Below are 25,472 nucleotides of genomic sequence, written 5' to 3'. Positions count from 1 at the left end.
ATTGCTTAGTCTCACCTAGGACATTACGAAATAATCCACCCTACTGTCAAAATTATATTCTTGTTCGCCAAAAATTTAAATAATTTAGTATTTACAATGGAGCTTATCAATTTTTCAACGTACAACACAATCTAATTTGGAGCTCCAATTCCATGAGGTAGACATATTCCTTGGCATCCATGCAAGAAATCTAAAGAGAAACTAGGAAAACTGTTAAAAAAAATTCAATAAAAACTGTACTGTGCACTGCGGAACAAAAATGAAAAGCAAACTGTATGTGACAAGTCGTTTATACCTACCATATAGAAGAAGACAGCGAAGAGAAGCTCTGTAATCTTTTATATATTCAATCATCAGTGAGAAGATAAATTAATCTTTTGAAACTCGTACAACTATGCCTGTTGGTATTTGAACAGTTTTGAGATGACCTGAGCCTATCAGATCACGAAGATGAAATCTCATATCAAGTGAAGAGAATCTAAGACGCTTGAGTAAATAGTGAGTGAAAATTTTCCAATTTAGAAAGTTTGTGGACTCCATAGTTAACAAAAATGCCAGCAGACCTAAATTCTTAAGGTGTGGACTCTATAGCTAACATATTAAAGTTGAAATTCAATCAAAAGATAGTGGCCACTGAGTATCAAATTGAAATACATGGTAAAGTTCCAAGCAGATGAAAGCCTCTAAGGTATGAACTGAAAAATATACATGTAAACTCAATTATCTAAGAGATTGTGGGACGTTGAGTATATATATATATATACCTGAGAGAGGCCTTTAAGTACTGTACCAATATTTGGAATTGCAAACCAGTATATGTTTGGGTCAATAAGCTGCCGGGTCTATATTAGAATTGTGATATTAGTAAGCTGAAGACCATCAAAATTGTTTGAAAAGAAACCCAACAAACAAATCTAAAGCAAAGCAATCCCTAAACAAATAGATTTAAATGAACAGAAACAAGTCATGATTAGTGCCGCTGATGAAAAAAAATCTACAATACCATTTCATTTCAGTGTTGGAGTTTGTACCTGGACACAGTATAAATTAATTGCTTTATGATTAGATCAATGTCTGGGTTTACTTACAAGAAGCCCAGAATTCATTAAAAGGGAGATGTGAGCATCTTTCACCTTTCCTCCAAGAGATAATAGTGAACACTGCAGAAAAGCACTATTAAGTTGGATTGTATCAACAGTAATACAGTATCACTAGTCCGAGCATTATCAAACTCATTAAACTGGATTGAAAAATGCTAGGCAAAGAATAGAATACAGATCAAGTAATCTGCATGGGCTTCACAAACAGTCCTACTTTCAGAAAGACACTCTTAAGATATGGCACTTATTATTTTTTTTTTTTGGGGTGGGGGGGGGGGGGGGGGGGGCGGGGCTATATTAGTTTAGTGAAATGGTAAACACTAACATCATCATTCCCACAAAAACTATCCATATGGCTACCTATAAGTATGCATGCAACACAACAAAAGAACATTCATGCACTGAGTTCTCCGCAGAAAACAGCAATCAACCACATTATAGGTGACACTGATACTAACATATGCAAAAATTAGTAGACTTGACTATTATAGCACATTTTGATAGGTGCAGAATACACTAAACAGAGTCAGAAGTACATTAATCAGTAATCACAAGTTCTTAATGAACTTAAATTCTAGTTACTCACAAGTTCTTGGTGTTCAATACTAGGTTCAAGCTTGGAATCAACAACGTGCGATCTGAACCACTTAAAAACTTCAAGAGTATCTATTTCCTTTTCTCCTTCCAATCTTTTCACAACTCGGTCTACCTACACATATACACAGACAGTTATTTTATCAAGCATTGCAAGGTCCTTGCAAAGAGCATTGCTAAGGCTAGAAGCCTAAAACAATTTATGAGCATTCCTATATAATATATGTATGTAACAAATATATTCACTTCTACAATTTCCAGAAGATAACAGTGCAGATGAAGAACAGGTAGAGCAATAGAATTTATTGTACAATGAAATTATAACAATAAACAAACAGACCTGGCATAGGTAGTCATCCAAAAACATTATTGCATGATCATCCTGTCCTGTATTTAATATGAAAATGCGCAACACTTTCTCCCTTCTTAGAGTCTGCAAAGAGGATACAAAAGTAGCCAAAATCAACAACAAAAAAACTCCAGAAGACTGATGTTGCCAGCAATGAACAAGCTAACTTGGTTAGATAAGGATCGTCATTCTCTCAACTAAGGATAAACTACCTTCCCCAGAGTTTCTAATGTCCAATTTTATTCACAAACAACTGATCGCATTTCTTAAAAGTACAAGCTCGTTTCATGAACCCTACATTCTGTGATTCAGTAACTGAGGCCAAAGATTTATACATGAAGCAATTTCTAAATATTTCAGACAATGCAAAAAATCAGTCACAATAAATAGCCTCTGATGATCATGAAAAGATTAGCAGCATTCATGATTAACGTTAATGCTACCAATCAACATCAGTAGTCATTTTTTCCGTCATAACAAGTACCACACAAAAACAGCCATCAACGCACTTGTCAGAAGCCGACTATAAACAGTAGCACATTGTGTTAAACATCTTAGAAACTCCATACCTCCAGGTCCCGGTCCACTTGCGTCCTGTCCTCCACACTGCTATACAACTGTGACCGCAAGATGAACGGCTGAATCGGCTGCAAATTCCACCAAGAAGGCCACAAATCAACACAACTGACTAACCACTACTCTAAACAAGTACATAACTCTTCCAAACCAAACCAACGCACAGCAACTCAATAACCTAAATGAACTTCAACTTAACTAAACACGGTAACACAGGGTTAATAAACCATAAAAATCACAACTTTATTAGATTAAACAAAAAACAAAAAAAAACTAACCTTGTCAATTTGGGGAAACTGCTCTCGCATAATGCGAAGCGCCACCAAAGCGTCACTAAAGGTGAGATTTTCCTCTGTAATAAAGTTACATAATTTCCGACTGATTACATCACTAATTGAATTACAAAGGAAATCGAATTTCGAGGGGCTAAGATACCTAATGATAGAATCTGATCAATATTGCCGGATTCAAGTTCGGTAATGTTTCTGGCCATGTTGGTGGGCAGAATTGAAATTCGAATTGGGAATTTAGGGCAAAATTGCAAAAGCCCTAAATTGGAATCCCACTCTTTCTTATCAGGCTGTCCTGATTCACTGATTGTGATGGTGAGTTTCAGCCGAGCACTAAAACTCCGATGATTATGGAACAACAAATAGAAATTTCGGAAAAAAATATTGATATGAATAAAATTATTGGCAAATGGAAATTTAAATTAAAATATAGAAATTATATATGAAACTTTTGATTATTTGACTAATGATTTATTAGTTATAATAATGTAAGGTGAAATAGTAGTTGAGAATTTTTAATTATAATTAATTAGAATAATAAATTAAATTATAATAACTAAATTACTATTAATATATTTATATAAGTGCATCAGTAATTCATTGTAATAAGAGGTAAGTGATGGTCGCTAGAGTCTATATAATACGGGGAGATTGAGTGTTATATAATTTTTTTCAAGGAAGAGTGAACTAATGAAGAACAAAAGAAATGTGCAACTCTGCAACAAATGCATTCAAAATTGATGTTATTAATAGTGATTTTATTTTTGAAAATAGTTAAAAAAATATTTTGTAGTTGAATAATAAGAGGTTGAAAAAAAAAGTATAAAAATTAATTGGAATTAGACATTTTATTTTTAAGTCCATATTCGTATTGAGTGCATATATATTATAAAAATCTAATAAGTAAACAAATCTAAGGTTAGTTGGGTTGGCTGAGCCTTAAGGAAATAAGGGAAAGAGCACGGTTCGAATCTCTCACCCTTGCTAAATGATTTTGAGCTGAATTTTAGTGAAATGAGGCACCACCATGTGGATAAGCAACCGCACGCGGGTCAAAACTGATGTCGCGATATTTTGAAGAAATTCGAAAATATCACAATTTCATGCGAAACTAACTTAATAAGCTAAAAATAAATTTTTATATGAAAAAAACAAAAATATCTTCAACATTTCAGCAATATTTTCAATTTTTCAGACATTTGGTTTGACCAAATTTAGTTGGGGGCAGAGTCATAAATTTAAACTCTTTGGACCGTTTTCACCGTGGGGTAAAATGACTGTCACTTGGCCAAAAACGACACTTCGTTTTGAGTGGACCACAGTTATAAGGTTCTCTTCATGTCCATTTTGGAAAGGAGAAGGGGGTTGTCCTTTGCAGTTCAATGATTTCATTAACTATCAGTGAAACTAATTCGATTTGAAAAAAAAAGTGAAACTACTTCAATTTTCAAATAGAAAGTGAATCTAATTAGAACCACATTAGGTTGCATTGATAATTTTTAACTTGATTGATTTAGACCCCTTAATAGATTACATTGATAATTTTACGTTTGATTAATTTAAAGACATTGGGAGTATGTGTGAAACCCTTTGATCTCTTTTTTGTTCAAAAAGAAAATATTTATTTAGAGACGTACACTGTAGTAGAAACTCGAACATGTAATTACTTTTGAACCATATAAAAGTAATAAAACAACAACAAATAACATCTTCTTACGATATTTACTCAACCGCTTAGTAGTAGATCTAATCTCTTAAAATTAAATCATATCTCTTCTAATATCTCCAATATTAAAATGCATCATTGGTAAATGTTGGTTCAAAACCATTTCCGGTACCAAACCAATACAAACTCAACTCTAATTCAACTCAATGTTGGGTATATTCCACTTCCCTCATACTGGTTTCAAGGACCTACCCACTAAAAGTCTAAAATAAATAATAATCCCCATTAAGTTTAATGTTCATCCCTTCATAATTCATATTGGCACTTGCTAGTTGCACTAGTTAATCATTCTGATTCACCTCAAGCAAAAATCGAAACGACAAGCTGTACCTGTCGTCTTTAACACCGTCACCGGGGTCCCTCCCCCTCTTCCATCTTCTTCTCTCTTTCACACGGCCAGAGAGTGTTGGATCTCATCGCCCTTCTTTTTTTTTTTTTGGAAATGTGGATCTCATCGCCCTTCACTCACTCTGCTTCTGTCGATATATTTATATACAACTACAAAATAGATCTCACTCTGACCCAATATCCCACATTAATATTCTCTCTTCTTCTCTCTCAAAGGACCCATCTCCTCTCTCTCTCTTTCTCTGCTCCAAAAATCACCAGGTACGTCCTCCATTCCAATCCCATCATATTTTCATGTACAATGCATCATCTGCAAACCATTAAAGATCTGAACTTTACTCCCCATGATTCCATCTTTGATCAACCAATGCTGGAATTGACGTGTGGGGCTTAATGTTACCGACCCTTTTTTATTTTTTGGTGTGAGATTTCACGAGCTGGGTCTTAATCAATCTCTGTCATTTCTTGGTTTTGTTGGAAGTTGAAGGTGTCACATTTATTGTCAGCTGGAAACTGTCGGTGGATTTTCAGTGTTGGAAACTGTTTTACTTATTTGTTTCTGGTTTTGGCCTCTTTCCATTTTCATTGGCTTTGTTCTGTGGCATTGGTTATATGATGTTACCATTCGTATCTCGGATATTTATTGCAATGCATCGAAATCAGGTACTGGTAGTTTTGTTCAGATTTGTTCTTGTTTTGATGATATGTTCTGCTCTGTGATTTGGCTTTTGTAGTTGTTGCACTTGATTTACTTGTTCTGGTTGGTGTGTTGGTCTGTGAATGTATGGCACTGTCCTCAGTTTCTGGTTTCCCTTTACGTATTGAAAGTGAGATTATCTCCTAGTTTTAATGCTAGTACTTTTGCATGATTTCATTCCCTGTTGTGATCAAACTAGAATTGAGTTGAAGCACTGATCTGAAATAATCGTATACTTCAGTTTTGGAGGTTTGGATCATTGATGCATCATGGATCTTATCCTGTCTGTACCTACATTAACTGTATAAATTTTAAATGCCTAGTTAATGAGTCTGAACTTACTGGTTTGATCTTGTTGTGTTGATCAAAGCAGTTTTGAAGTGAAGCATACGATCAGAGTGAAATTGGAGCTGGCATCTGGTAGCTTGATTCTGGAATCTGTATGTTGAAGTCAAAGTAGAAGGTGTTTGTCTTGTTGGTTGCAACCATGTCGCGGGGACGAACTGATGGGGGCTCAAAGAAACGTTTGGTCACCACAGTTCTAGTTTTGGTGATTATTTGTGGTGGACTGTACATGTATACTAAAAGAAATGGTTCCACCGCACTGGAGTATAGCAGTAAAATAAGAAAATTTGGTTCCACTTACTTGGGTGGGGATGAAGAGGCTGATGAGACACCTACCAAACTTGGTGAAGATGAAGATGATGGTGTTGTACTGAAGAGCATACCTGTGAGTCATCCTGTCTAGTTTCATCTATTTCCATATACTTTAAACTTACTAATGAGTTATCTTACTTCTGTTGTACGCTAAACTGATTCCATTTTGTTGTGTCTGTTTTTGCTGCAGGTTTGTGATGATAGACATTCAGAATTAATTCCTTGCTTAGACCGAAACCTTATTTACCAGACAAGGTTGAAGTTGGATCTATCTTTGATGGAACATTATGAGAGGCACTGCCCCGCGCCTGAAAAGCGATTTAACTGTTTAATTCCTCCCCCACCTGGATACAAGGTGAGGTCCTGCATTTGTTTTTTTGTTTTTTTGTTTTTCAATGAATAAGATGGAAAGGAGGAACCATTCATGCATTGTGATATCATTTGAACTCAGAATTGAGTATGTTTTCTGTGTTCATCAATATAGATCCCCATCAAGTGGCCTAAAAGCAGAGATGAGGTATGGAAAGCAAATATACCTCACACTCACCTTGCAAAAGAGAAGTCTGACCAAAAGTGGATGGTTGTCAAAGGTGAAAAGATTGGATTTCCTGGAGGAGGTACTCACTTTCATTATGGAGCTGATAAGTACATCGCAGCAATGGCCAATGTAAGTCAAGTGGCTTTCGTAACTGGGGGTAAAAGTAGCAAGTCAGTAGTCTAACAAAATATTTTGTGTTTTTTCTTCTTTGCTGCTATGACACAAGTAACAATCTATTATTAATTTGGCTTGGCAGATGCTCAACTTTCCTAATAACATTTTAAACAATGGTGGAAATCTTCGGACGTTCCTTGATGTTGGCTGTGGTGTTGCTAGTTTTGGAGGTTACCTGCTATCTTCAGATATCATTACAATGTCCTTGGCACCTAATGATGTCCATCAAAATCAGATCCAATTTGCTTTGGAAAGAGGAATTCCTGCATATCTTGGTGTTCTAGGAACAAAGAGACTCCCTTATCCAAGTCGATCTTTTGAACTGGCACATTGTTCTCGCTGTAGGATTGATTGGCTTCAAAGAGATGGGATACTTCTCCTTGAGCTAGATAGGGTGCTCAGACCAGGAGGCTATTTTGCCTACTCATCTCCTGAAGCCTATGCCCAGGATGAGGAGGATCTGAGAATTTGGAAGGAGATGAGTGCCCTTGTGGAACGGATGTGTTGGAAAATAGCTGCGAAAAGGAACCAAACCGTTATCTGGGTCAAGCCCCTCACTAATGATTGCTACATGTCAAGAGAGCCTGGAACTCAACCTCCCCTTTGTAGATCGGATGCTGATCCAGATGCCACCTGGGATGTGAAAATGGAGGCATGCATCACGCCATACACTGAACGTGAGTACAATTTCCTCTGTTGTTTATTATTTACCACCATTTCTGTATTTTGCTCTCCCCAGAGCACTTTAAATAGTATGCCATTACCTAAATCAATAACATCTCCATGGAGATATCTAAACTTGAGAATTACTCAACTAGGAAATAGACCAATTGGAGTTGATGGATGCTTAGTGCGTCACATTATCCTTGTATTTAACAGACGTTTCAATATAAAAGCCAGCACCTCGTAAACCATTTTGGAAGTAGACCAATTGGAATTGATGGATGCTTAGTGCTTCACATTAATATTTGTATGTTAAAACAGGTTTCAGTATAAAATCCAACACCTTGTAAAACTGTTACAAACAAAAACAAAAAATAAAACAAAAGTTTGTTTAGGCCAGTCTGATTCAAGCATAGTTGCCCCAGCTTCTTATTATCCAATACTCATTGCTCTGGTAAGAGCTCAAGACTCTTCTCTTCTGACGTATGATGTAAAATAATATTGTACTATTGAAGAGATAATCATATTTCATGCCCCAGTAAACCGATTGTGTTCGTCTCTTCTTTTAATTTGTACTTTTATTATAATTATCACTATTGTTTTATTTTCCTTGTGCTGCACTGTCTGCTGTCTGCAATGTGTCAAGTAGCACTGAAAGTTGAAATATTACTAAACTATATCTGCTATGTTACTCTGTTCAGAAATTCAGACTGCAAGAGGAAGTGGTCTGGCCCCTTGGCCTGCTAGACTGACAACACCTCCTCCCCGTCTTGCTGACTTGCACGTTTCTACTGATGCATTTGAAAAGGATTTGGTAATTCACACAAGCCTCTTATTTTCTTTCATTGCATAAGTGATATCCGCTTTGCCAGTATCTGCATATGCAAAGATACAGATGTACAAAGGCATGGTTAATGACAGTATTAATGTGGTACAGGAAGTATGGCAACAACGAGTTGACAATTACTGGAATCTTTTGAGCTCAAAGATTAATGCTGACTCAGTGAGGAACGTGATGGACATGAAGGCAAACATGGGTTCATTTGCAGCTTCTTTGAGGAACAAACCTGTTTGGGTTATGAATGTGGTGACAGAAGACGGACCTAACACACTGAAAATAATATACGACAGAGGGCTAATAGGCTCAATACATAGCTGGTACGTTTTACAATTTTGATGAGAAGTAATTACTGAATGGGACGGGTGAATTTAAATTATTTCTGCTAGTACTCGCACTTTATATGTTTGGAATAAAGAGCAAAGATTACACTTGTTGGTTTTATAAACAATTTAGAAACTTCAAAATGTCATTTGAGTTTACCCTTGCTACTCCCAGGTGTTTTATGTGCACTGGACAGCATTTGAAGTTACATAGATTCTTGTGAAACTATATTGGGTGGATCATTATGTTAATGTCAAAGAAATTTTAACCTATGTAATTTCATTGCAGTTGCTTCCAGATATTACATTACATTCTTCTCTGCTCTCATTTTGTCAGGCTTACTTTTGATAATGGAACAATATAATCTTCAGTTCACATTTGCGTTTGATGTTGTGCAGTGTAGAGAAATGAGTCCATCTATCATCTCTACTGTAAAATGTCAGCATGATATTTGATAATCTGCATTTCTTGCAATCTATGCAGGTGTGAAGCCTACTCAACCTACCCAAGAACTTATGATCTACTTCATGCTTGGACTGTGTTCTCTGATATTGAAAGGAAAGGATGTAGTGCCGTTGACTTGATGATTGAGATGGACCGCATCCTCCGGCCCAAGGGTTTCATCATTGTCCGTGATAAGCCGAAGGTGGTGGAGTACATTAAAAAATACATCAAGGCATTACACTGGGAAACAGTGGCTGGTGCGGAAGCAGAGCAAGATGAGGATGATGTAGTTTTCATTATTCAGAAAAAGATTTGGCGTACAAGCGAGAGCTTTAGGGAGGTAGAGTAGCATAATATGTTCCTGAAATTCCACACACGATGGTGGTTTAATTTATAATTTTTTTGCATTTGCTCGTTTAGTTTATTTCTTCTATTTTCAATTTTCTCGTCCTTTACATCACACATTGTTTTGATTAAATATATAATTCATTTGGAAAATGTAAGATAGTTGTTTACAAGAATGTTACCAAACTCTGATCTTTGTAACTATCTAACAGATTTAAACAAACCAACCAAGCAGCCAACAAGTATAATGCCAATCACTAAACCTAGTCTTAAACTATAATGCCTCCAACTAAAAATCCGATGAGCCCACCTTGTAGCAGAGCTGATATCTATTCCAAATTCCAAGTTTTCTCCAATACCTTACTGGCTCAATTATTATTCATAATTATATTTCAGAAGCATTTTATTCAATAACAGTTTCGCGGTTTGGGTGGTCTCTCGTTCATAGAAAGGACTCAGATAAGCGTGAGCTGGAAAAGTGAGGAAAGCAATATGCATTTGAATCCCATTTAGGTCACTTTTTCATGCAAATTAATCATCACATTTTCAGTATGCAGATTTCAACTTTGATCGAAATATCTACCATCGATGTTGCGTTCTCGCATGGGCATGCCGCATGCAATTGCTTAAGACTGTTTGCTAAGCCATTAATCTTGTATAAACGAGAAAAATCATTTTGATATTGTCATGAACTATTCGCCTAATTGATGTATTCATTTTTCAACCTTGTGATTTTCATATCGATACTTGTTTTAGTTGTTTAATGACAGGGAAGAAGATAAGAGATGAAATCTCACGTTCGATATTCTGATGCTAAAAAAGCTCCGACTTTCATAACATCCCGAATTAAATATGATTACATTTGTCGATAATTGGGGAAAAATAGAGAACTCAATCACATTGATAATCAAGCACACAAAATAGCGGTATTTCACGGTTATTTGTGCTTTTTCGTTTTGGTTTTCTTAACTACATTCCCCAGCTCCCTTCTCCAAAAAAACAAAATCCCAGCTAGAATTGAAAGGGTAATTTGAAGTGATAAAACCGATCTAAAGACAGAAATTATTATATATATCCGCTACATATCTTACGTGACGTACCTCTTAATGTTATTTGTCCATTTTCTACTGTGATTATTTCTATGATTGGTTATTATATGTAAATAAACTTTTGTCATTTTTCCTACATACATATTAATTATACCATGACATAATATGATTAGTTGTGTGACGGGTACACAATAATTACTAAGACATACAAAAAAGGCTAAATTGCTAAAATAGCACTAGAAAAAGGCAAGACTTCCTCAGTAGATAACAAGTAAATTTGAGGTCGATCTCCAGAATATAAGACACCCAAATAGGCCATGATAGTAAGCAAAGCCGGATTAACTCAATAAGATCTCAAGACTCCGAGTCTCGTATGAGTACCAATTCTACATTTCTACTAGTGTAGCATGGCATTTTATATCTTTCATCGAACAACTATTCTACCAATCATAATTAAAAAGATGTTGAATGCACTTCCTTTCAGGTCTAGTCACTTAGTATTACTACAGATGTCAAGGATGAAGCCTCGTAGTACAACTTTCCTTCTGGAATAAATATGATATGTGGGTAATTATAAAGTTCACAGGTACAAGTATAAGATAATAGTCCTACAAAATTGGTCTAAATGTCCCACGCTCTGTTTCTCTTCAAAGGAAAATTGCCTCGGTCTTCTTTTGATCGCTGTAAAACAGGACTGCATTTTCTCAGGCAGATTTTAACTTGGATGATGTAGAGGCGAGATGGGAAAGGATTCTGTGTCCCACAAACAACAAGAAAACTCCCAACAATCCAAGCCATTTGAGGGTCGTAAACAGGTCCAACTGAACATTGAATAAACAAGTGAATAGGCAAGCCCCACGAGAAGATATATCAATGTGCAAGAATAATCAAGTGTTTTACCACTAAAGACAAATGGCATACCTTCAGCCAGAAAAGCACATAGAGCAAAAGAACTGCCGCAATGCCAACATGGAATAGAATACCAAAGGTGGCTGGTACTGCTGACGTAGGGAAGTTCTTCAGATTGACTCCCAAGTGCAATAGCTGTTCAATCCATAAGATGTGGTCAACAAAAAACACCCGATAATACAAGTAAGAACAACTTAATTTTAATAATGTTCTCCCATACATCACTTATGATCCCTTTATAAGTCAGTGCATACTGCATAGTTGAGGTACTGAGCTACATCTTGGAATTTCCAAGAGATATGAGCATGAGATGTGAATAGGTCTTACAAGACAAATAGCAATATAATTTGTAGATTCACTTGACTCACCCCAACCAAAAATCCAAGAAATGGCAAAAGCAGAAGACCCAAGAAAGCAATAGAGAGATGGTTAGGAGGAAGCTTCTCTGGAACCCTGAAGATGTGGCTTATCTCTGCTTTAGGCCCATACTTTAAATAAGGGTCAACAGCGGGTGAAGGAGGGCGGGTGGCCTTCTCAGGTGCTTCTGGTAGATCTAAATCAACGTGGCCAATAGCCCGTAAGAAAGAGTTCTCCTAGACAAGAGAAGAACAACAATTTTTCTCAGATCATCAAATGCTAAAAATAGATTAAAAACCAGAGGTAAAGTCCGGCTTACCATTACAGCATCTCCAACAGTTAACTGAAGGTCATAACTACCCGAGAGATAGTAGAACTTGTCAACCAACCCGAGGAAATCCTGCAAAATCAAATGCCAAAACTGAGCAAAAAGGGTCCTCATCGATATCAAGACCTAACATGGGTGAAAACTACATCTTCTTTATTCAGAGCGTTCAGAATAATTAAGGTTATCATGCATATCAAATCATGGTTTTTTAACACTATGGGCTATGGCCACTGAGTGGATGCACGTTGATTGTTCAAGTCGGCTTCAGTGCATGTATGTAAATATGATCATATGTTTGTACGGTTCATGTATGCTTTCAATAGACCAGTCTTAATTTTTTTTAGAAGCCATAAACAAATGGGAGATAAAATGATAAATACTTACAAGTATTTTCTCGAACTTTTTGCCAGAGATCCCCACTACAAATATATGTTCAACCTTGCTCTCATGTGTCAATTTGAGAAACACCTGCAGAACAACAATTTTATAAATAAAATGAACATCAAAAGTTCAACTCATGAGCAGGTGAAGAGAGAACTACAAACCTGATGTGGCTTAAAAGCATGACCCAAAGGAGTAGTCAATTGAAAAGATATGCGCAGCTTTTGGAGGTGGTTTGCTGACAGTGAAATTGCATTTTCCCCAGCTAAATCTAATCTGGTAAATTGATTGTATGTAAGTATATATCATGTTTGTAGCGTAAAATGTTCTACAACAAAGAAAGCACAAGTTGTTCATGTAACAATTATATGTTGCATGGACTTACTAGTGCTAAAATGAAATTCACAAGAAATCTATTCTATATGTTAAAACATAAACTATAAGAGTTGAAACTATTAGATACATACCTTTTCTGGGTATCTACACTCTTATCGCTTTCAAGTACAGAAATTTCTGCATTCTCTATATTGATAATTCCGGTGACAAATACACCTACTTGGGCCAAACCTCCAGTTGTATAAACTGATTCGTATTCAGAATCATGAAGAACAACCTACACAAAGTTTGGTTACCTCAGTCTATATCACCAGGCAGATTAATTGAGATCAATGCAAAATTAACTAAAACAAACAAAAATGAGTACCTCAAAGACAAAAATGTAACTTCCAACATCGACGCTCTTTGGTAAAACATCCAGGACATGGTAGCCACTTTCTTGATCAAACTTGAGATCCTAAATCAATACATGCGCAAACAGAGGACAATAATGCAATCAACTTACGATATCCAAAAGAATGAAATATTGTCTTACTAAAAAAAGAGAGAAAAAGTCATAATTACCTGGCTGTTAATAACAAAAGCATCTTTGGAACCAGAACTGAAAGCTCTCACCAACTTAACAGTCAGAGGAGGAGCACTTGATCCAAGCACCGTACTCACTTTAACCTGTTAGAAGAATAAAAAAACAAACCACCATGTTAAAATTGAGTAAACAAGATAAAGCATAACACGCATCAGTTCTTTAAATATAAATATTCACAAACAAAATAGTTAATCCCAGCAGGCAGATGCAACTCTGGTTTATTGAGAGAAGATCCAATGTACACAATAAAATTTAGGAAGGTCCATGTCCATCCATAAGTGAGAGATGGGTGAGACGACAGATGGATGGAAGGGTAAAATATTAGAGATATAAGACACAGGATACCTGGCCCTTATATATCTTGGAACCCTTTTTTTTCTTGAATAAAACACCCCCAAGCTACCTCCTTCAGTAGGATACAGCCAAGTGACTGGTGTATTTTAGAATATATATGTAGTACGTGCTTGAAGAAGTCCGATTCATATGATGATTGAAATACACCAAGAACAAGAAAAGGGTATTATTCATGATTCAGCAACCGTTTAATTAGTTGATTGATTGACAAACCTTGACTTGGTCTTTTTTAGTCAATGAAAGCACTGTAGTTGGAAGTGATAAAATCAGGGGGATGGAGACCCTACATAAGAGAAATAAATATATAAGTGTAGGAGACAATACAGCAAGAAAACCCCATATTGTTGGAATTGCAAATACCGATAAAACCATCAGCTGTGCAATTAAAAATGAAACTCCAAAAAGGTGAAAAACAAAGACAACTACCAACATTATATGCATATGAGAAAAGCACTACACAATTACCCATACCACAAAATCCAAGATAATCATCAAGATCTAAAATAATAAGAAAAAGCACATACTTGTTGCTTTCCAAAGAAGCTAAAGAGTCAATCTGATTGAAGAAGTCTTTGGTATTGCCTGGAATGCCAATCCCAAGAAAGAATTTTGCCAAACCCAAAATCTTCTCCCCTGGGACCTGCAAATCAAATGTAAAGTATTATAATACACTAACATCCAGGACCCCCACAGCACACCCTATGGAATATGAATCCTGCAAGATTGAGCATGCTTTCAGTCACCTTCAAGTTTTCAGACGTCACAGCAGCTAGAGCAGTCAGCCCTCGAACAACTGAGGCAGTAGTTGAAAGAGGACTCTGATCAACTTTTTCATCAAAGTAGAAGGCGCCATCATCTAAAAAATTTACTTTGTTAGCCAGATGGTACAACATAATAGATAACACGTAAATCCAAACAAACTGAAGACATGTGTGGGTTGTGGGAGAATATTTTTCATCAACATCTTATAGAAGTTGGAAGTGAATGCAGAGAGCATTTCAAACTTCAATTCCCAGTGATGTCTCACAACAAACATCTCCACATAAACATCAGAGTGCACGAAGGCTACATAGCACATATGGTTCATGGCAAACTTGATATAACTGCAATAATGGATATAATATTCCATCCCAAAAAGCAGATGGGGATAGAAGTTACAATTTCAAACCAACAACCGAAATGGTTTTGCACAATAGTCACAGTACAATAATTGACCAACAGAACAGTGATTTAAGACTACATAAGGTCATACATTATCTATTGTCCAGCTCAGGCAAACCTAGATTGCACATGTGGATCTGAAACCAATATGAACTTCTATAACTTGCAAGTTGCAATTCTCGCATCACACAAGCTATGAAAAACAAATTAGAAGCATAACTAAAGCACTTAAATGGAAATGCCCTTTGCAGACAGGAAAAGAAAACAGACGTACCATATTTCTCAACAATTTCAAAAAGCTTTGAAACATCCCTTTTCAATTTCCCAATCTGTCAAGAGAAAGAAACCATTATCAGACAATGGAAAAGATTTAACACACAACAGATGAGGGAGCTAAGTGAAAAGCAGAGACTAAAAAAATAAGATCTATGGCACACACAGACATATACACCAACACACCCAGAAAATGGTGAAGACTTGGCCAGTGTTCTAATATATAACCAAATTCGGAAAAAATCATGGCTGGTTCTATTTGAACCAGCTTGTCAACATAGTCCAAATTGAACAGAAAATGATCCACAGTAAATTGGTGATGACTTGCAAACCAAATTCGGACCAAAATGATGTAATGTTTAAACCAGCAAGATCACATATGAGCAAGCTAAATAGAAAATGTATATCACCATAGACTGATCAATTTCGGAGGATGATAATGAAACAACTCCAGCAAGTGCTTCAATAGCTAATCCTGCAAGAGGGATGGTAAGCTTTAGTGGTAATTAAAAGTGTAAACCACATACAGTTATAAGCATTTATATTAAGTAGTCTATGGCCTTTCATGAGCTATTGGCATTGTAACCTAGTGTTACTAATCCCCTCTCTGAAAAAAAGAGATCTAAGATTCAATTCATAGGCGAATTATGAGGGACAGAGAGGGAAATTCCCCATTTTGTATCAAATAAATAACCTATTTGATAAGAACTAGAACATAACAACTCAATTATGCCAGAAAAATCATTACCAGCGGCATAGGTACTAGACTGCGGATTATTTGAACCGTAGCGCCACCTTCCATCACTCTGGCTCAAAGACTGTCATAGTTTTTTCACATTTAATCAAACATTGGAAAAGAGAAACACATCGACAACCCACACACACAAACAAACTTGATTGCAAAAGCATAACACAATTGAGATGTCAGGATCAACCACTTAAAAGTTAAAACTAGCCCGATAATCATCACCACATCAACATTACAAAAAAAAAAGGGGGTCTGATTCTAGGCCTTATCAGACAGAGAAATCTCCAGGAGCACAGCTAGCCAGAAGGCAACCTAATACCAATGAACAAATACCAGTACTGACTATGGGAACCAACCTTGATAGATCGAAAAATACCATCAGCATCAGCCAGAAGTACATCAACCTCAGAAGTTTGATCCTATCCCAGAAGAAGAAGAACATTAATGGACTAATAAAAGATGCGGAACATCTAAATATTGATAAATATACCTGAATTCAGAACAGCAACATTCTTAAATAATATTATTCTTCCCATGCACACAGTTAAATACTTTTTTTTTTCAAAACTTATGCAAGAATTCTGCAGCCAAACTTGAGGATTGGAAACCAACAGAAGTTACAAGCCTCAATGGGACAGTTCTACCGGAAAAGCCTTAGTCCAACAATTTACCTTGATAAGTACTAAACTGCCAACAGAGTAATAGAGGTCCAGCAATGAGCTTGCACCATTTACCACAGCTTTAAGTCTTGAAGCAATGTCCTAGACAAGGAGTTGATAATAAGTTAACACCTACAACATTACAAACTGAAAAGAAGGGAAAAAAAAAAAAAAGTTGCCAGAGGCTCCCTCAGTACCTCAAATACTTCCTTCTTAACCTCGCACTTCAAAATGCGGTTAACCTTTAAAGCAAAAAACAAGTCCTTGGGCGTAGAAGCCAACAATCCAAGCTTCTCCACAACAGACTTACAAGTAGCACCTCGTACATCAGGTTTCTCAATCCCGAGAACCTCAAACGATCTCAGTGCTTCATACGCCTCTTCCAAACTGCCACATTCAACCAAATCAAACAGTTACATCCACACAAATACCACTGACTACAGTAACCACACATTATCAACAACCAAGCATGCGAAAACCTAATTGACGTCCAAATCTCTACGCAATTTTCCAAATGACTCTAATTTTTCACACATTAATTAAACAAAGTAAAGACTAAATATTCTAAATCTTACAATTTACAGTGACATTTCAGTTGAAATGAATCATCAATGAGTATATTCATCTCTTTTAAATGTTGCAGAAACCAACAGTAAATAATTCCAGGGGTTTAATTAGGGCTTGAATTCACCTGGCGAAGGATTCATTGGTGAAGAGCTCAGAAGCGGCGGATCGGTGAGAGTCGGAGATCGGGTAGAAGACGGGGGCAGCTTCGCATATCGTGACCGCCAAAAGCAGCGCCAGAAGAGCCCCGAGGGTTCGGGCAGCCATTCCTGAAACAGAGAGAGACAAAAGTCAAAAGGCTATTTCAGATGCGAGTGCTGAATCCGGACGCCGCATTTGCATGTGTGTGGTGCAAATTGTGAAGAGCTAGGGTTTCAGATCTGGGGAGAGGGATCGTACTCAGAGAGGCAGAGTCTACGGGAGCGACGACTCTACTGTGAGTACTGAGTAGTGAGGGGAATGGAAAGAGTGTGAAGAGGAACGAGACCGTCTGTTGGTTTGTGCTTGCTTGCTTTGGGCTTGATGGAGCTTATGAAATGGAGGCCCGTACCCGTTTGATAGACACCCGACAAAATACCCGATTTTACGAAATGACATATTTCGTTTTGGTCTGAAATTTGAAAAGTCATGGCGAATTTACTACTTCAACATATTTAGTAAATTCGCTATTTCAATAAAAAAAAAAGTCATGGCAAATTCTGCCTTTTGTTGAGCGTTTGTTCAAACGCAAGATATTGGACGCAAAAACTCTTTTACATGAACTCATAAGCATTTGCATACCTCCCTTGCGTACGAAAGGCCCACCCAAAAGAGTATTAGTGGTAGGTGTGGTGCTCATGAGTAATTGAGTAAACAGTGTTACATAGTTTATGGAAGCTAAGCATGGGGTAAGAGTTGGAAAAAGAGCTCATAATTAAGTACTGGAAGTTTTCTTGTTTTGCTTATATAATTGGACTGCTTTTTTTTTTTTTAGAATCTAATTTAATTGGACTTGTTGCAATAGAGGGGGATTAAGCCTAAAACTGAGTTGTTTGCATTAATTTGCTAGTGGATCTAAAAAAAATAGAAATGAAGTTGTGCAGGCGCCAAGTTAAGTTGTTGAAAACTGCATGGAGTGGCACTACGAGTTTTTGCAGCTGAAATTTTGAAAAGAAAATATCCCACCTCTTCCACAGTTGCGACCTAGAACTTCTTAATTGACATCTAGAATATATCGGAATATTTTACTATATATCAGTATATGTTATACATTCTATATCCGACGGTAAATATTAATTTGTGAGTGATGTTAGAAAAATAATATATGTTGTCAACCGTACGATATATGATGTATAACATATATTAATGTATACTAGATTAATCCGAATATATTTAGTGCAACAACACTCAGATGTGCTCGCCCAGCGTCTTCAAATGGCAACAAAGAAATTTCATTGATAGTATGTGAGATTCACTGTGTCCCTGAAATATGCATGAGAGGTTTCCAACCTTGGCCACGTACGTTCTGGTCTGCAGTGTATGCCAGACTAGTCCGTGTTTGAAAACATGACTAATATAATCCAAGGTCGAAAAAAATTTAGGCAACAGAGCGCGCGGTCTTCTTGAGCAAAAGCAGTTCTTCATTCTCAATTGAGGTATCAGGCAATTCTGGATGCAAGGCCAATTGCATATATTTCATGAACAAGAAGAGGGTCTCTCCATCCGTTGACTCGGATGTTGGTATTTTTAACATGGTCGACGGGACAATTGATGGAGACTTCCGCAATCTATTCAATACCGGGACTCAAGAAATTAGAGAATCCCATCTATGGATTCAACCAAGTTTCTGAAGTCATGTCCTCTCGAAAGAACATTGTCTGCCTATGTAGCACACCGACACTCCGACACGTCACTAAATATTCATTTTTCCGACACATTAGCCGATACGTTATGTCATTATTTTAGATAAAATAAAAAATAAAAATAATTCAAGTTTTATTTCAGCCTCATCATTTTTATTTTTTTCTTTTCTTAGATATATTTCTTTTAAATTATTATGTAATGGAAAACTTGAATTTTTAATTTGATATTATTTCATGTGTTATATATTTCTTTTATACATTAATAATATATTAAATTATATATAAATTACTGTGTAAACTTAAATTTGCCGTGTTACGCCGTGTTAATGTCCGTGCTACATAGTTGTCTGGGATAGCTACGTTTATTCTCATGCAGTCATGCATGCTGTTCGATCTGCGACCTCTTATGTCTTACATTATCCGTGATGTAGTAAATGACCAAATGTTAAGTGTTTCATCTGATGTTAGAACGGTCTGAACGTACTATTCCTTGTTGATAACTTGATATGAATCTTCTGTTTCTCTCATGAATCTAAGTTGATTCATTATGAAAGCAATATGGTTGGTTTATAAGAATATCCCGATCCAGCAACATATCCATAAGAATATTCAATCCAGGTAGTGTACTGTTTGAACGCACCAGTGAGTCTGAGCAAGCATCATCTAAACAAAGTCATTCAGTCCTAAAGATATAGAGCCAGAGTTTTGAAACCACATTTAAGAAAATAAGTAATAATACGCAGTCTACAACCATCTGTGCTACTACTTACATTACAATCCCAAAAGCAAATGTTCAACAAGATAACATTCCTACTAAGCCAGACACTTCCATAGAAAGACACTCTGGGGAGACATGCTGAAGGAGCTCAGGGTCTCTGTGAGGTCTTCAGTATTTGAGAGGAGACTGCTGGGTAGGCAACAATCCAAAGCGCTTCTTTAGAAGATACCTTTGCCTTGAATACTTGTCATCAGGGGAGAAGCGAGCTGCAGTTGATAAAGTTAATGAAGCAGATTAGAAACAAAAATTCTTTTATATGAAACTGTCAGCAGATAAAAAAAACTTTCTTCCAACCGAATCAATGTCAAAGACTTTGGAACATTCAATCAATCAAAATAGAGTCACTTATTCAGGCCCAATAAAGTGCCAATCTAAAAAAGTAGACATCAGCAGCAGATTTCATCTCAAAAGCATTTTCCTTCTAAGAAACCTACACCAATTTTGTGTACAGCCGGTTGCAATCACACGGTCAGATTCACATTATTTGAAAGCAGATGTATTTTTGAATTAGACTAGCAACAAACACTGAAAATGCCCATCCGGATATATCAATCTCCAGAGAACAACAACAGTGATCAGTTCTGAAGTTAGAACCGCAGTTGTCTGTATGTTGGCGATTTCAGGATCCTAAGATTGCGTTTTTTTTACCAAACAAGTAATTTTCACACAAAAAGAAGAAAATAACCGAGAAACACAAACATAAAAAACAAAAGGTAAAAAACATGTTCCTTATTATCTAAGAACCACAGCAAGACACAACAAAACTTTCGAAAGCCTATTCAAACAACAACTAAATCAGAGTAACAGATGCAATTGAGTGGGATAAACCAGATATCTTACCAGGGTGGGCGGATTGCGTAGCCAGTCCCAGCGGTGATTCTTTCTGCATTCAAGAAAAAGCAATATAAGCTCCCAATAACAGAAAAAGAAACACAATGTCAAGTCCTAAAATCACAGCCTAAATACGTTTAGTGGCTAATGTTCTAGAAATAAAAGAGCTCAAAACAAACCTTAGTGGTGTAGACTTTGTCCCCGTTCTCGTTGATGTAGAACTGAAGATACATGATCACACTCTTAGCTTTCCAACCAGCTGAAAATCAAACCAATATCGCATTAGGCCCAATAATTACCAACCCTAAGTACGAATATATAGATTTGAGACCCCCAGCAAACCTCTAAAACCCCAAACCCAGTAAAATTATTGATTTTTCGAACCGGGTTCTTTGCGATTTATAATCCCAGAAGTTCCAACGCAAGAAACACATAAAACCCTAAACACAATAAAACCATTAATTTCTTGTATGCTCATACCTCAGAGCTCAAATGTAGGCGGGTCGATGTTGGCGCTAGGGTTTTAGACTAGAGATTTTGCGGCTTATATACGCTTTTCCCCCGTAGAGGTCTTTTATTAAATTCCAAAAATACCCCTGCATGGGCACAAACGTAATTAGATAATCGGGCAGACTGGTTTGACATTTGAAGCACTCGCACTCGTTCTTCTTCTTCTTCTACTTCTTCTTCTTCTTCTTCAAACCCACGTTTCTGCAGCACCTCATTGAAACCTTCCTCTCACCTTCTTCCGTTCTCTTACTTCAAATCCACGTCAATTCCAATTCTCATTTCCCAAAGCTACATTCATTATTTCTGAGCTCAGCCACTACATTTCCGATAAGCTCCAACCGAGAACGATGTCGTTTGAGGACGAGGAGGAGTCGTTCGAGCACACGCTGCTTGTGGTGCGCGAGGTCGCCGTGTACAAAATCCCGCCGCGGTCGACTTCCGGCGGGTACAAGTGCGGCGAGTGGCTCCAGTCCGATAAGATCTGGACGGGTCGGCTCCGGGTCGTCTCGTGTAAGGACCGGTGCGAGATCCGGCTCGAGGATCCGAACTCCAGCGAGCTCTTCGCCGCCTGCTTCGTCCCGCCGGGGCAGCGCGAGATCTCCGTCGAGACCGTCCTCGACTCCTCCCGCTACTTCGTCCTCAAGATCGAGGATGGCACCGGCAAGCACGCCTTCATTGGGCTCGGCTTCGCCGAGCGCAACGAGGCCTTCGATTTCAACGTCGCGCTCTCCGATCACGACAAGTACGTGAAGCGAGAGAGCGATAACGACGCCGGAAGCGGCGCCGCCGGCGACGACAGTCACATTGAGGTCGATCCGGTGGTGAATCACAGATTGAAGGTAATCAGATTAAGGTTAAAATCTTGAGCTCAGTGAATTTGACATTGTTGATTTGAGTATAAATTTGTGATTGTGATCTGTAGGAAGGTGAGACGATAAGGATAAATGTGAAGCCGAAGCCGACGAGTGGGACTGGGATGCTGTCAGCAGCTGGCTTATCTGGCTCGGCAAAGCCGACATTGCCGGCGTTTAGCCTGGCACCGCCACCAGGGACGGGGAAGCTCAGGTCGCCTCTGCCGCCGCCTCCGAATGATCCTGTTGCTGTTAGGATCAGCTCTGGAGGTGCCAAACATCCACAGGATAAAGCTAGAAAGAGTTCCGACCCGTTATCGGATATTTCTCAGATGGAGGTATGGAAATGTAGTTGCTTTTGAGTTTTGGTGGTTGCTAGTGTGCTGAAATTGTTAGACCATTGCCTCGTACTAGATAAAACATGGAATTTGAAATGGTAGCATGTTTTGATATTCATTAGCTACAACATGTTCTTATAAAATTTAACCACATTTGCTTCCATGAGAAGTATGATTCAGCAGTCATTTAGATGTTAGTATTTGCCTACTTGATGGTCATATAGTTTCGGCCATATATAGCAAATGCCTGTTGTCAATGTTTTGGCAAGGAAAAGGAGAACATCTTGTACCTCTTGTTCTACAAATGAGTCTATTTGATGCATGGTTGCTATGCTTTTTTATATTTTGGAACACTTTGTATACAAATCTGGTTTTTGGTATACTTACTCGTGTTATCGTTTTCAGAGGAGTCTGCCTCCCGCCACTGGATCAGGATCTTCCACTAAGACAAATGCAGTAGGATGGGCAGCTTTCTGATGGAGTGAGCATTTGTTCATTATTAATCAAGGTGTTCATTTTTTTTGTTTTCTTTTCTCGAGGATACCAGTGAGAAATGAAATGTGAGAAGAGAAAGAAATAACAACGTACCGAAATACTTGAGATGTGGAAGATTATTATACTGCGATGTGTTTTCCTTTGTCCTGTTATCCATGTTCTTTTCTGCTGCCGGCCATTCAACTTAAAATTTGAACTTTTCACTTGTATATATAATAGGGAGATGTGTTCTATCTGTTTAATTGCTATTGCTCTCTTTGTCTAATGCTTGGTGATAACAAACACCTTTTTTGAGTCTGACTCTGTTGGCTTGAGATGCTTTACCATCCTAGCTTAAATGCTCATCACTTTCTCGTTCTATCTTATCTGTTAACTTATCAACTGGTTAAGGCCACAGTATAGGTGTTTTCTGGCACCTTATGAACTACAGGAATGGTTCCTTAACTAAGTTGTAGAAACCAGAGCATTCGATATTAAGTAATTGCCTGCATAGTGCGCACCAGTGATGTCAAGTAGATAATCAAGTTTTTTGAACTTGCTAGTTGCAGCGAACATGTCTTGAACTGTAATAAAGGTTGGACTGAACCTAACTTATCTAAGAGTTGAAAACAAAATCAAACTAATACAGAATTAGCAAAATCAATCTAGGACTTGGTATCGAATTTGTGATGCTGAACAGCTTAAATTTGATTCATGTCCCAAATATAATACAACAGTAAAATCAATGTGGTTCACTTCATATTGATGTGGTTATCCTCGTCCGCATTGGCAAATAACTTTACCTAAAACCCTGTCTTCAATCATAGCTTGAGCTCTTATGGCTGGTCGCCTTGCACAAGGTGGCCAGCCCCTGAGACCAAAAGCACAGACTCCCCCATTTCTGAATGTAACCAGCAACCTCTCCACCAATCTCCAGAATCTCCTATCCGCTGACATAATAGAGAGTTTTCCTCCCCATTTCATCGTCCTCACCCAAGCCTCATTCGCAACCACGCCGCATATCATGTCAAACTTCCCCTGGTACAACACCTTGCTCTTCCCCGCCAACTCCTCCTCCTGCACCAACGGCTACATTCCTCAAAATTCACGGACTAATTCGACACTGCTAAAGCCTTCCTCAGCTCCTATTTCTCAACAACTCCCCCAACCCAATGCCTCTCGTTGCTAGCATTCCCTCTTATATCATACAAAGCAGGCAACCCGGTCATGTCTTGCAACCTATTCAACACTCCATCAGATATGAATCGAGTTCAATATCTTTGGAGGTATCATACACCGCCGTTTTCTTTCCAAAACACTTGAAGATGCATAGTTACATACATATACGACTGCACTTTGAATCAGTTATGCCATGGTAGGATCATAAAACATCTAGCGTGTGAGAGAGTACATCCAGGGATCCAATGATCTGAACCATGTACTGCATGTTTAAATTTGAATCAAGTGCGTCTAACAAACATAGAAAACCATAGGATTTTTTTTTTAATTTTTATCTTTTCACGGCTCATGAAATGTCTTCAAATTATCATATGATTACACTCACATCTATATGCTTGATCTATTTGTGACATGTATCTATCTGCATGATTTATTTGTGCACACATTTATCATGAGAAGAGAGGAATCATAATAAAACTTTGGTTTTCTGTAATATATTTAGAGATAAAGCTTCATTTGTATTCAAAATTGTGAATTTATGCTATATGTTCCCATTTCAATTTTTTTACATGATTGTCAACAAAAAACTAGCTTATATAAAGATATTGGAAAAAATTAAGATGTTTGATGAGACGATATTAATAACTACTTTCATCATGCACCCTCAACATAATCTATAAAAAAATTCTAAACTTGAGATACCACAACAAGCTTTCCAAGTCTAGATGACTTTGCTTCAACTGCATTTTCCAATAATTAGACAACCATACTACAAGTTCTGCTATCTTCCTAACGGGATTATAGCCTTAAAACTAGACAAATTGACTGTTGGTGAAATATCACAATGTAATATATGTTGAGATTGTAGCTTGTTTGAATTGTTCAGCACACATTGTGCAAAACTCAGTGTGGTTAACAGAGTCATAATCTTGAGAAGCATTGCACCAACATCAGTTTGTTAACCTCACTGAGATTGGGAGCGTGATAAAAGATGCTCTATATTATACTAGTCAATACATGTTGACTTTAGATTATGATGTGGTGGTGCCAAATTATATGCCAGCATGTAATTAACTTTGCTGTTATTTCTCTTCGCTATATAAATACTTAGTGCTGTAATCATCAATTGAAAAAAAACGCTGATAATTTTTTCTCTCAAATTCTCTCTGTGTAATATGTAAGCGTTCTTCATCTTCTTCATTTCGATTCAAGATTAAAGTTTTGAATACCATGTTATCATCAGATATTTTCTGTTATTCATCTTACATCTCTTTGGTGTGGGTTTGCGAGTAGGACAACGCT

At 37.3% G+C, this 25,472-nt stretch overlaps 5 protein-coding genes across 5 annotated transcripts; 2 read left to right on the top strand and 3 right to left on the bottom strand.

Annotated features, from left to right (window-relative positions):
- Positions 1-315: 315 nt before the first annotated feature.
- Positions 316-3,247, bottom strand: LOC126783396 (uncharacterized). The gene is made up of 8 exons (XM_050508856.1): positions 3,055-3,247; positions 2,898-2,971; positions 2,613-2,690; positions 2,035-2,127; positions 1,687-1,809; positions 1,089-1,160; positions 765-842; positions 316-534 (listed from the first exon to the last, which is right to left on the bottom strand). The coding sequence occupies exons 1-8, from the start codon at positions 3,110-3,112 to the stop codon at positions 370-372; spliced, it is 741 nt and encodes a 246-aa protein (XP_050364813.1). The 5' UTR covers positions 3,113-3,247; the 3' UTR covers positions 316-369.
- A 2,259-nt stretch (positions 3,248-5,506) lies between these two features.
- On the top strand, positions 5,507-9,821 carry LOC126785503 (probable methyltransferase PMT3). Its single transcript, XM_050511215.1, has 8 exons — positions 5,507-5,646; positions 6,054-6,410; positions 6,528-6,692; positions 6,822-7,004; positions 7,132-7,726; positions 8,414-8,526; positions 8,650-8,870; positions 9,358-9,821. Exons 2-8 carry the CDS (start codon positions 6,168-6,170, stop codon positions 9,665-9,667), a joined length of 1,830 nt encoding a protein of 609 aa, XP_050367172.1. The 5' UTR covers positions 5,507-5,646; positions 6,054-6,167; the 3' UTR covers positions 9,668-9,821.
- Positions 9,822-11,411: 1,590 nt separating this feature from the next.
- On the bottom strand, positions 11,412-17,851 carry LOC126782944 (dolichyl-diphosphooligosaccharide--protein glycosyltransferase subunit 2). The gene is made up of 20 exons (XM_050508301.1): positions 17,768-17,851; positions 17,496-17,637; positions 17,002-17,191; positions 16,817-16,906; positions 16,502-16,564; positions 16,146-16,215; positions 15,808-15,872; positions 15,399-15,453; positions 14,707-14,819; positions 14,488-14,603; positions 14,177-14,246; positions 13,588-13,692; positions 13,391-13,480; positions 13,155-13,300; positions 12,852-12,963; positions 12,691-12,774; positions 12,298-12,378; positions 11,990-12,214; positions 11,634-11,756; positions 11,412-11,533 (listed from the first exon to the last, which is right to left on the bottom strand). The coding sequence occupies exons 2-20, from the start codon at positions 17,633-17,635 to the stop codon at positions 11,417-11,419; spliced, it is 2,055 nt and encodes a 684-aa protein (XP_050364258.1). The 5' UTR covers positions 17,636-17,637; positions 17,768-17,851; the 3' UTR covers positions 11,412-11,416.
- Positions 17,852-19,856: 2,005 nt separating this feature from the next.
- On the bottom strand, positions 19,857-21,340 carry LOC126783666 (H/ACA ribonucleoprotein complex subunit 3-like protein). The gene is made up of 4 exons (XM_050509174.1): positions 21,299-21,340; positions 20,998-21,077; positions 20,828-20,870; positions 19,857-20,193 (listed from the first exon to the last, which is right to left on the bottom strand). The coding sequence occupies exons 2-4, from the start codon at positions 21,049-21,051 to the stop codon at positions 20,096-20,098; spliced, it is 195 nt and encodes a 64-aa protein (XP_050365131.1). The 5' UTR covers positions 21,052-21,077; positions 21,299-21,340; the 3' UTR covers positions 19,857-20,095.
- A 169-nt stretch (positions 21,341-21,509) lies between these two features.
- LOC126783380 (uncharacterized protein At1g03900) lies at positions 21,510-23,326 on the top strand. Its single transcript, XM_050508838.1, has 3 exons — positions 21,510-22,167; positions 22,251-22,517; positions 22,923-23,326. Exons 1-3 carry the CDS (start codon positions 21,676-21,678, stop codon positions 22,992-22,994), a joined length of 831 nt encoding a protein of 276 aa, XP_050364795.1. The 5' UTR covers positions 21,510-21,675; the 3' UTR covers positions 22,995-23,326.
- The last annotated feature ends 2,146 nt before the right edge of the window (positions 23,327-25,472 follow it).

Source organism: Argentina anserina, chromosome 2, assembly GCF_933775445.1.
Source record: "Argentina anserina chromosome 2, drPotAnse1.1, whole genome shotgun sequence".
Classification (NCBI taxonomy): domain Eukaryota; kingdom Viridiplantae; phylum Streptophyta; class Magnoliopsida; order Rosales; family Rosaceae; genus Argentina; species Argentina anserina.
The sequence above is the reverse complement of the archived record's forward strand: the minus strand, read 5'-3'. Positions and strand labels throughout refer to the sequence as shown.